The sequence below is a fragment of the Bison bison genome, unplaced genomic scaffold (assembly GCF_000754665.1).
Source record: "Bison bison bison isolate TAMUID 2011002044 unplaced genomic scaffold, Bison_UMD1.0 scf7180017864229, whole genome shotgun sequence".
Classification (NCBI taxonomy): domain Eukaryota; kingdom Metazoa; phylum Chordata; class Mammalia; order Artiodactyla; family Bovidae; genus Bison; species Bison bison.
Window position 1 is genome coordinate 1,367,898 of NW_011494801.1, and position 12,007 is coordinate 1,379,904.

Sequence of the window (12,007 nt, forward strand, 5' to 3'; positions counted from 1 at the left end):
GTGCCCGCAGGAGCCGAACCCGGTCCAGGCGGGAGCAGAGCGCTGAGCGCGGATCGAGAGCCCGGGACAGAGCGAACGCGCGCTGGCGGCGCTGAGTCGGCACCTGGAGGACATGGAGGTAAAGAATCCCGCGGCGCGCAAGCAGGGTCGGAGCAGGGAGCACGAGCGAGGCTCAGCGCTGCGGCACTCCGGAGGCTAGCCCCCGGCCTTTCCTAGGGGACCCCTCCCGGCAGGCAGGGGGTCGGCCGGGAGGACCTCAGGGAGAGGGGAGGGGCCTTTCTAGAGGTTCAGCTATTTTGCTTAGGGACTCAAATGCTTCAGAAAAAAAAAAAAAAAAGTTAGGTGCTGTAAACTTTGTAAATGGACAAATGTGTGAGCAAAATTTCTGATTTAGAAATCAGAAGCCGCTGGATCTGCAGAGATGAATATTGAAAGAGAAACAGAGCTGTTACCCTAAGGCACAGCGTCTATGGGCTTCCCTTTTCGATGAAAATTGAGCTTTTAAAAGTCCTGTCGCCCTCTTGCTTCTCAGGTCCCACTTTTGTCTGTCACATCTTTCAGAACTTTCCGGAAAGCTCCCCTCATGGGCAAATGGCACTATTTCTGATCAAACTTGAGACTTTCCTGTATGTCCCTGCATGCACTGGGGTGTGCTGGCTACATATCTGTGGGGGGCTCCAGGGTGAGGCCCACCACTGCTCTGCCTGGGGTTTTCCTGGGACAATTCCAGCCAGTGGGATCCAGGAACCACCCTCCACTGGAGGAGTGGCTGGTATATTCCCCTCCTCCCTGCCTTTAACATATTTTGAGGCTCCCATGGATTTTCCCCTTGAAATAGACCTGACATTTAGCCCTAAGCCTATTTTAGCTAGATTTAGGCTTGCTTTTAAAAAGAAGGAAAGCAAAGGTGATTCCCGTTTTCAAAAGCTGAACTGCTGCTCCCAGTGCTGTGGTCAGCACTCTCCAGATTCACAGTTCTGCTAACTCTTCCCTGTCACTGCTCTACACCAGAACTCAGGTTGGCTCTTCTAAGCAATCCTCACTGCCTGCAAAGCGCTGGGACTTCTCTGTGTGGGCAATAGGTCTGTCCTGGGCAGTTGCAGTCAAGTGTCCAGCTCTATCAGTTGTCTTCAGGGATCAGCTTCAGGGAGTCTTTATAAAGTGCAGGGGCCCCTGGGATCCGCCAGAGGCTAAGATGGGCCCTCTAGAAACATCTGTAAACTGGGGAAACTCCAGGCAGATTAGGGTTGGGAAAGGGTGAGAGGGAAACCCAGCAGTGGGTGTTCACCAGTCTACTCAAAGATAGCCTAGAGCAACAAGATCTTTCCTGGCTGCAGCTTCAGAACCAAGAAGGCAGATGGCTCTGGGAATGCCCATATGAACAAGAAGGTTCCCAAAGTTGCTTTAAGAGTTGGTTTCCTCTTCTGACAGTACAGGGTGCCTCAGGCCTTAGCTAGAGGTGCAGTGTAATTTAGGATCTCTTTAATCTCTTGCAGAACTGGATGGGAGATAAGAGCAAAGCTCTTAGGCTTTGAAGCAAATTGCTTACTGTTAGAGGGCCAAATTTGTTCTCAGAAGACACAAGGGAATCCTTCCAAAGGTACTTTCTTCTTCAGTTGAGGAAGGAACAGTGTGTGGCAGAGGCCCTGAAACTTGCCTGAGCAACTTCCTGTGTGGAAGTGAAAAGTGGGGTGGCGGGGGAGGGGGTGAAAAGAGAAGTGAGTGGTGAAAAGAGAAGATCCCCTAGTCTGTAAACATATGTGTAGTCATTGATAGGGGATTCTGCCAAGACAGAAGCACTGCTGGCCAGTCAGGAAGCGTGTCAGTCCACACTGAGTCTGTACAGGGCATGGATTTGCGGGTTGGCAGTGACTGCTTTTAAAGTTCTTTTGTCAAAATGCCTGAAAAAAGCACTCCAACAGCTAACACTGGTAAAGGAAGTGAAGAGGAAACCAAGAGGCTGGAGAAGTGACATTTCTTTAGCCAGGAAGTAAACTTTTTCATGGTGGGACATGATACCCAGGAGTGGGATTTGGGAATTTCTGAAAAATCTCAGAGTAAAACTCTTTTGAGAGGTGAAACCCACTTTTGAGACATGCCACTATATTTGATGAGAAATGGAGCTACATTACTTCCCAGTACTAGTAATTTATACCAGGCCAGTAAGTCTATGGGGTTGCACAGAGTCGGACACAACTGAAGCGACTTAGCAGCAGCAGCAGCAGCAGTAAGATTTACTCAAAATTCATTCTCTAGAACCCATTTAACTTTTGGAAGTCTTTGGGGAATCTTTTTTTTTTAAAGTTACTTTACTGTTATCAAAAATATCGATCATTACTTCAACCCTCTTTAAGCCCTCTGGAATAAACAAGAAAAGATGCCTTTTAAAAGCTCACAATCCAATAGGGAAAATAAGACTAATCTTGTCATGTGCATAATTTTCAAATGCAAAAGTGCCTTAAGGTATGGCATTTGCAGACCCTAAATTCTATAGTATTTCAGTATTTCTTGCATTTCTGTGTAAGACTCAAAAGAAGTCTTAAAAGAAAGGTGGGTGGTGAGGAGGAGAAGTCATAAGAAATGGATGCACGGAGAACATGCCAGCTTTGTGCAGAAAAGTAAGCCAGTTGGCTCGAAAGGAAGGTGAAGAAGCAGAGAGAGAAAAAAAAGAAAGTAATAAGATAAAAACCACAGGGCCTCCGAGTATATAGTGGATCCTGCCCAAGTGGGTGGGTGGGAGCTGGAATTCAAGCCATCTGGAAGAAAGGGTTACTTTGCTTTGTAAAAAGTCTCCTTGCCTAGCTGTACCCCAAAGGGATGCCTTTTTCGGATTCAGACAGAGGCTAGCTGCAGGCCTCAAAGCCAGATAGTGGATGGCCCTGGATTCTGCTCCTTGGACAGTAAGAAACTCTAAGTGGTCTTGAGTAAGATGGCATCCACCTTGTAGCAGGGATGATATGGCAAAAATGCCAGTGTATAGAGTGAACAAGGAAACCAGACTCAAGAGCTACTCTGAGAGTCCAGGCATATTGTGACTTTGAGAGAGCAAGAATGAAAGAAATGGAAGAATAAAGACCATGTGTTATATAAGAAACCGGAAATGACTTCTGTGTTTGAGCTCGTCAGGGTGCACAGGTGAGTAGGGTTCTCTGAGATGCCAAGGAGAGTGGCAGTACTGCTTTTACACGTTTGTAATAAGCCTTTTGTAGGCAGCGACTCTCTTACTGGTTTTTAGGTCTCCAGAAGTTTGCACAGTGCCTAAATCATATAATTCCTTGAGACGAGCTTGCTTGATAAATGAATTAACAGAAACAGAGAACTCTTCCCCTCTCAGTCTGCAGCTCAAATATCTCCACCTCGGGAAGCCTGTACAGATGCCCTCAGACTCTACAGCACACTCAGGGCACTTTTTTCAAACTGAATTAGAGTACTAGACAGACCTGTAACTGTCTGCTTACCTGGTTCTCTCCCTGGAAAATTCCTCAAGGACAGGGGCCATATATATCTAGTGCTTGATGGCACTCAAATGCTTGTTGAATGAGTAAATAAATGGTTGAAGATGGGAAAAAATCAATTTAAAACAACAACAACAAGGTTTAGATATGTTGGTTTAGGTTGTTCTAACCAGGAATGTCCAGCCTCCCATGAGAAGTACAGGCCTTTTATGATGAAAATATGATTCTTCTCTAGAAGAGATGGTAGGTGAAGTTGCTCTGGATAGGAACTCAGAATGGAGAAGTGTATAGTAAAGAAAGAGCTGGAGACGTTGTACATCAAAATCAAACCAGTACTCTTCAGTTCAGTTCAGTTCACTTGCTCAGTCGTGTCCGACTCTTTGCGACCCCGTGAACCACAGCACGCCAGGCCTCCCTGTCCATCACCAACTCCTGGAGTCCACCCAAACCCATGTCCATTGAGTCGGTGATGCCATCCAACCATCTCATCTTCTGTCATCCCCTTCTCTTGCCCTCAATCTTTCCCAGCATCAGGGTCTTTTCAAATGAGTCAGCTCTTTGCATCAGGTAGCCAAAGTATTGGAGTTTCAGCTTCAGCATCAGTCTTTCCAATGAACACCCAGGACTGGTTTCCTTTAGGATGGACTGGTTGGATCTCCTTGCAGTCCAAGGGACTTTCAAGAGTCTTCTCCAACACCAGTACTCTTAGTTGCTTAAATATAAGTTGTAGGTACTACCGGTTTTAATTTTGCCACTGAACATGTAATGAATTTCTAATTTAGATGGACAGAGTTAATGAGCCCTTTTCTCTGAGGTAACTCCACAGTCCTTTCTAGATAGTGTCATTCATCCATTTATTCAGTATTTATTGGGCATTTATTATGTACTGGATCTTGAGTGATGAATGTCAGTTAAATACTCCCAGACTATCTTATCATCCTCACAGGTTATCAGTATTACTAATGAAAGGTATGTGTGTATGTGTATATACTGATACATATAATGTATTCATTTTGTAACCTACTTTTTCCAATGATATCTTTTTACTTCATTAATATTGCGGGGCGGCGGGGGGGATGTTGTGCCAGGAAGCTTGGAGTCCTAACCATTGGACCACCAGGGAGTTCCCATACTTCATTAAATATTTTCTCCCACAGTTTCACCAACAGCCTTCGCTGGTTTTGGACCCACCCTCTCACTGAGCCATATGTTGGCTGCTGACCGATGGGCCATAATAAGGGATTGCTTGGCCTCTGGAAGCTGGATTTTGGCTCAGTGGACTTGCAGGCCTGCCCAAGTACCCCCCACATTCCTGTCTGGCTCCCACTCTGTGGGACCCTCAAAGTACCACTGGCTTCCACTTAATAGACACTTCCATTCCCAGGACCACAATGACAGGGAAAGTTCCAGCAGGCAGACTGGAAGGGCCCAGGCGCTATCACAGGAGGGGGTGAGCACACATTCCCGGAGCAGAGTCAGGTTTCAGAGCCCAATCCACAGCGTATCTGCTGACAGCCAGGGGAGCCAGAAGCTGGCGAGTGCGGTTCCGTGGGAAATCTGAACACTGGAAGCTCAGCAGCCTGGTAATCTTATCAAGGCCTCAAGAAAACGTTTTGGTTCCAGAGAAATCTGAAGGCAAATCTGCCATCCTACAGTAATAGTTTTAGGTTTGCAGAATCAGCTTGACCAGCTTGACTCAATTCATTAGAATCTAAACATCTCAGAGCTCTGGGTGGAATGAAACGATCTCCAACTGCCATATAGTGAAGGAGGAAACAAGACACAGAGATTGAGGCTGCCTAGGGAATTAGGCACCACTGAACCTTTGGAAAGCTGCAGTTTTTCTCTCACCTAGTTTTTCTCTCAGCCTAAACCTTAAGAGGTAGAATGGTTGGTTTCATCACAAAATAAATATCCACCTCATTTTGGCCTTCAGAGTCAGGCAGATGTTTTTAATCACTCTGTGCAGAAGATATAATGGAACTGCTAACACAGTACTAAGGTTTGGTCACCAGCATCAGTATTATTGCTCTAGGGATGCAGAGGAGCTCACCTACCCAGTGGATCTACCTGAGTCAGACACTGCCCTTATACCCTTGTCTTTTGTGGATTGAGCTCTCCATCTTTTTCCTTTTAGGTTTCCTGAATATCTATCTCCTGGGAATTGTGGGAAATGACTGCTGAGCTTATGAGATTCATCTTACATGAGTCAAATCTTATCTTGAAGGAATGGGCCTCTGCATTTGGGGCCCAGGACCTCCCTAGGAGAGGTGAGATGGGCTTTCAGGGTCTTTACATCTATAATGAGCCTCCTGAGATGCCATCAGAGCGAATACTCAATGGGGAGTGTTGGGGCCCCCAGGCTGGAAGCACTGAGAAGTTCTAGACATTGGAGCTGGACATTCTCTTCAGCCAAGGTGTCCCTAGCCCTTCATTTTGAACGTGCTTGCGCTGTATCAGAGCTGCCTTCCTGGCCTTGGGATAGCAGTCACAACTCTTTCCTAAGCTAGATCTTCAATAATCGATAATAATTCATAGCATACAACACACGATAGTTCTTTAATTAGGTCCAACAGACATACACTGAGGCCCTGCTGCTGCCAGGCGGTGGGGAGAGGAAGATGAATGTCTCACCTGCTGGTCTCCGAACAGCTCCCGTCCAAGAGCCGGGCCAGCACCTATAGGCATGTGCAAGGGGTTTGAATTCACGTGGACAGAGGAGAGGCATCGTACCCAGCCTAGGGTTCAGACGGGCTTCCTGCAAGAGATGGCTTCTACGTGGAGTCTGGAGGGATGGGGAGGAGTTGACCAAGTGCAGAGAATGGGGAGGTGCCTTCTAGTTAGAGGGTGGCAAGCAAAGCACTGATGCTAGAAGCATCGTGTGAGGACAAGCAGTCCGTGTCTGGAGTCAGTCAAGGTAAAGGTATTTGAAGTTGGGGAGCTAGAGGGGGGATATAGAGAAGTAAAAGTTACAGTTCCTGCCATAAAAGGACCTCTGTTCTATTTGGGGAAACAAAATATACACATAGGACACAACGTAAAAAAAGTACAAGACTGAAGATAAGTTCTCAGGTGTGTGGGCATTCAGAGTCAGCGTCTCTAATGGGAGCTAGAGAAAACTTGCTTCCTCTACTGGGGATTTCCCCTACAAGTGGGGCTCTTCCCAGGCTCCCTGGCAGCCCCAGGGGTGCACAGCTAACAGGGGATTTCAGCCCAGCGATTAGCATACTCAAGCCCAGGGCCTGCGCCTAAAAGCTCTGAGGCGGAAATCCAATTTGAAATAGACCCCAGGCCCCAAGGGAATGCCTGTGGTCAACTCAACCAAAGCCGCCCCCACAGCCCTCCTTCAGTTCACACCTCCACCTGCAGCCCCACTCCTGCATTCCTCACACGTCCTGTGCCTGCTCCAAAAAGCCTTCCTCTTTGTCCAGCGGCAGCACAGGCACAAGCCAAGGTGAGCCCCGGAGCAGCAGCCAGCCACGTGCCTCGGCTCAGGCTGGGTCCAGCAACACAGTGCGACAGAAACGAAGGCTGGGTCCAGCAACACAGTGCGACAGAAACGAGACGCCAAGACTCGTGACTGCTATTATACAGCCCAAGCACCCACACCAGAGGTCACAGAGAATTTACATCTCACAACGCGCCATAGAGGGCTTCTGGCTTCCTTGGGGCCTCACCCCTAGACCCTCACCTGTGATAATTTATTCCAAGCACATGAGTCAAATGGACAGTTCTCCTACCTTGATGGGGCCACCCCCTCCACCGCCCCCCCATGTCTGAAATACATTGCCAAGCTTCACATTCATCGCTTGTCTTACTTTCGAGATATGTTTTGATGGATAGTGCGAAATCCATTTCTCAGCATCCATACTGATAATTCAGTCCTGAATATTCATTGGAAAGACTGATGCTGAAGCTGAAACTCCAGTACTTTGGCCCCTGATGCAAAGAGCTGACTCATTGGAAAAGACCTTGATGCTGGGAAAGATTGAAGACAGGAGGAGAAGGGGGTGACAGAGGATGAGATGGTTGGATGGCATCACCGACTCGATGGACATGAGTTTTAGCAAGCTCCAGGAGTTGGTGATACACAGGAAAGCCTGATGTGCTACGGTCCTTGGGGTCACAAAGAGTCAGATACAACTGAGTGACTGAACTGAACTGATACTGATGTCATATAGGAGAAACCTGAAGCTTGCTGTCATGGTAATCCACTTGTTGAACACCTTCTATATACAGATATTTTACATAAGTTAATCTTTTCAATCTTCATAAAGTCCTATTCCATCTGTTTTCTAGATGAGGATGCTGAGGATTCAATATGATTAAATTATATGCCCAAGGTTTGGAAGGTGATTACCAGAAGTTCCAACATTTGAACCCACCCCACTCGGTGGGATCCTATGGCCCGTTCTCTTCCTCCTGTAGTAGAGAGGCTCTGGCTGCCCACACAGTGCCCACAGCATGTGTGACAGGGAGACCACATGCCCCTTGACCTGGCCAGTTCTCCTCCAGCCCAAGGCCACTGGGGAGGCCAGCAGCTCAAGGCTCGGGGCCTCTGAGGTCTGGTACAGATTTACTCCGAGTCCTCATCTACACATCTGATAGGCTTCTGAAAGGCTCCACTTGTGTTTCTGAATGAAACTAGTGCCAACATCTGTGGCACAAAGGAAGTTTAAATAAACATTCATTTTTATGGCTTAGAGTTTTGAGAGCAAGAAGGAATAATAGCAGTTTCTTTCATTCCCTTCATTCTAAAGATGAAGAGGGATTTCCCTGGTGGTCCAGCGATTAGGACTCCTTGCTTTCACTGCTGAGGGGCTAGGTTCAATTCCTGGTTCTATTTGGGGAGCTAAGATCCCACAAAATGTATGGCATGACCAAATAAATGAGGAAACTGACATAAGTGATATACTGATGGTTACACTTAAAGTCAGTTAGTGGCAAAGTCAGAACTAAGATGAAGGTCTTCTGGCTCCCAGCACAGGAACCTCCCTTCTACAGGGCATGTGTGATCCATGTGTCTAAATAAGTTCATAATTACTTTATTGCTTCTGCATGTCTGTGTATAGTCTTCTTGAGGCTTTCCAAGTCCATACCGATGGTGTTTGGTTTCTAGGTTTTATCTGGCAAGCACCGTTATAGGGGGATGGTAAGGGTTGGGGGAGATGGGCAGAGAGAGGGACAGCTATTATTATCACTGTCTTAAGCAACAAGTGCCAAGAGATCTTAAACTAAGTCCGTGAGGGTGCCACCCCACTAGGGAGAGTACTCCACCTGTCCTCCAACCCTCCTTTCTATGATGCCCTCAAAGGGTCTTTCTGGAGGAGTCTTTGGCCCCTGCTGCCTAGTCATTCCTGAATCTCCTCACAAAAGCCTAAATTGATGTACTTGGGAGGACAAGAACAAGGATGATTCTAAGCCCATGTGGAATGAATGGAAGACTCAGAGGGATGCTGGTACTCTGGGTTACTGTCTAAAGCCAGTGGAGTTGGCAGATGCGTGAGTTTGCTAGGACTGCCATAATATATGACCACAAATGCGGTCTCAGAAATCTATTCTCTCACAGTTCTGGAGGCCAGATACCTGAAACCAAGGTGTCACAGGAGACCCTAGGGGAGAATCCATCCCACACCTTCTAGAACTTCTGGTGGTTGCCAGCTTTCTTGGCTATGGTCACTGTAATCTTTGCCTCATGTTCCCTTTACCTTCTACTCTGTGAGTCTCTTCTTAAGGACATGTGTCATTGGATTTAGGACCTACACTGATAAACCAGGATGATTTCCTCATCTCAGAATCCTTAACTACATCTGCAAAGATCCTTTTATGAAATAAGGTAACAATTCCAGGTTCCAGAGATTGGGAAGTGATCATATTTGGGGGGGCACCATTTAGCTCATGACAGCAGTCAGCCTGCTCTTCATTATAAGGGAAGGAGACTTCGGGCTTGGCAGATCAATCCTTGCTTATTGCTCGGCTGTCTTGTGACACTCCTCTCCCTACTGTCCTAGGGGTGAATAGTGGTGGTGGAGTCCCCAAGTCGTGTCCGACTCTTATGACCCCATGCACTGTAGCCCGCCAGTCTCCTCTGTCCAGGGCATTTCGCAGGCAAGCTTACTGGACTGGGTTGCCATGAACAGCCAATTCATTGATTCTTGTCGTGAGACTAATTTCCTGCCTCTAGGGTAGCCCACACACACACATATGTATACACTGTACTGGCATGAGGGACAGCCAGAGCCTTCTCTGCTCAGAGCCACAGTCAGGAGAGGAGGTATGCAGGGCCGGGGCTCCTCTCCACGGGGCCGTGAGGGCCATCTCTCTCTGCTCTGGTCCCTTTCCCATGGGATAACTATGGTGTCAGCAGGTTGAGAAGAACTACTTAAGATAATCTGGGATCATCTCTACCTTCAGAGAGGATTGTGTCTAGCAAGATTATAGAATTACATTTTATATGCTCTCATTTGATATTTGGTTATCAAATACCTTATTCATGCATTCTTCCATTGATTCATTTAAGCTTGCCTGGTGGCTCAGTGGTAAAAAATCTGCCTGCCAGTTTTGGAAACACAGAGAATAGATTTGTGGACACTGGGGGTGGGCAGGGGGCGGGGTAGGAGAGGATGGAATGAATGGAGAGAATAATATAGAAACATGTATATTACCTTATGTAAAATAGACAGCAAGTTTGCTGTAGGACTCAAACTGGGGCTCTGTGACAACCTAGAAAGGTGGGATGGGGTGGGAGATGGGAGGGAGGGGACATATGTATACCTACGGCTGATTCATCTTAATATATGACAGAAACCAACGCAATATTGTAAAGCAATTATCCTTCAATTAAAAATAAATAGAATTTTTAAAAAGACCCAGCATAGCCAAAAATAAATAAATAAAATTACAAATAAAATGAGCTAAAATTAATTAAAGTGTTAAAAAAAAAAAAAAAGAATCCACCTGCCAATGAAGGAGATGCAAGTTTGGTTGCTGGGTCAGGAAGAGCCTCTGGAGAAGGAAGCGGCAACCCACTCCAGTATTCTTGCCTGGGAAATCCCATGAATGGAGGAGCCTGGAGGGCCACAGTCCATGGAGTTACAAAAGAGCTGGACACGACAGCAACTAAACAACACAACTAAGCAGTTACCAGATGAGAGTTTATAAGACACAGTACCTGCTCTCAAGATCTGCACAGTCTGGGGTGAAAGAAAAGCAATGATTACAGAACAGTGTGATTGGCCCTGTAAAGGCTCTGTGTAAAGGCAGTCTGATGGGACTGGTGAGGACAGGTGACTGTAGCAGTCCAGGCAGCTAGTGTCACTATAAGACAATTCCATGGTCTTAGTGGCTGAAAAGAGTGAGTGCTGTTTCTCACTCTGTGAAGCGATGCCTGGGGGCTCTGCTTAATGTTATTGTTCTCCTCTGGGAACCCTGGTTGACAGAGCAGCTACCATAAAGCACATTGTCAGTTATCACAGCAGATGGGGAAAGGGTTCTGGAGAACTTGTCCTTGCTGTGACTCTGGCCTGAAAGGATTGGAACTAACCACATTCAACTCAAGCCCAGGGAGGAGGAAGTGCAGTCCTTCCGCATGCCTCAGGTGATGAGAGAGCTTGACAAGTTGCGTGAACATCATTCAGGTCCTGGGGAAATCTTAGAAGACTTCACAGAGCAGATGACCTTTGAGCTAGTCTGGAAGTTAGACTGTTGTGTCTTTCAGGTTGACCAAGATGTGAAGGCTGAGGAAGAAAGCATTAATCTGTGCTCACTCAGGGCTCACTTGAGACTTACACTACTCTTGTCAGAGATGTTCTTCCTGATTAAAACAAAAGCTGCTTTGCAAGCATAAAACAATGTTTTTAGTGATTTTAGTTGTTTTTCATGCTCTGAGGTATGATTAAGAGGGGCAAGTAGAGTTGAAAGAGAAGTCAGGGGGTGAATATATGTCCTGTTTCTATGGGTAAACATATTTCTTTATAGTCCAGCTCTCACATCCATACATGACCACTGGAAAAACCATAGCTTTGATTAGACAGACCTTTGTGGGCAAAGTAATGTCTCTGCTTTTTAATATGCTGTCTAGGTTGGTCATAACTTTTCTTCCAAGGAGCAAGTGTCTTTTAATTTCATGGCTGCAGTCACTATCTGCAGTGATTGTGGAACCCCCCAAAATAAAGTCTCTCGCTGTTTCCACTGTTTGCCCATCTATTTGCCATGAAGTGATGGGACTGGATGCCATGATCTTCGTTTTCTAAATGTTGAGTTTCAAGCCAACTTTTTCACTCTCCTCTTTCACTTTCATCAAAAGGCTCTTTAGTTCCTCTTCACTTTCTGCCATAAGAGTGGTGAATTCTGCATATCTGAGGTTATTGATATTTCTCCCAGCAATCTTGATTTCCTGCTTGTGCTTCATCCAGCTCAGCATTTCTCATGATGTACTCTGCATAGAAGTTAAATAAGGAGGGTGACAATATGCAGCCTTGACGTACTCCTTTCCCTGTTTGGAACCAGTCTGTTGTTCCTGGCCAGTTCTAACTGTTGCTTCCTGACCTGCA

At 46.5% G+C, this 12,007-nt stretch overlaps 1 protein-coding gene across 2 annotated transcripts in view; it reads left to right on the forward strand.

Annotated features, from left to right (window-relative positions):
* RCSD1 (RCSD domain containing 1) overlaps positions 1-12,007 on the forward strand; it is a 73,141-nt gene that overhangs the window by 682 nt on the left and 60,452 nt on the right. For both annotated transcript variants that reach the window (XM_010846009.1, XM_010846008.1), the window contains exon 2: positions 11-118. In XM_010846009.1, the coding sequence (XP_010844311.1) occupies positions 113-118 (6 nt within the window). In that variant the 5' untranslated portion in view covers positions 11-112. The remainder of the gene's footprint in view (positions 1-10; positions 119-12,007) is intronic.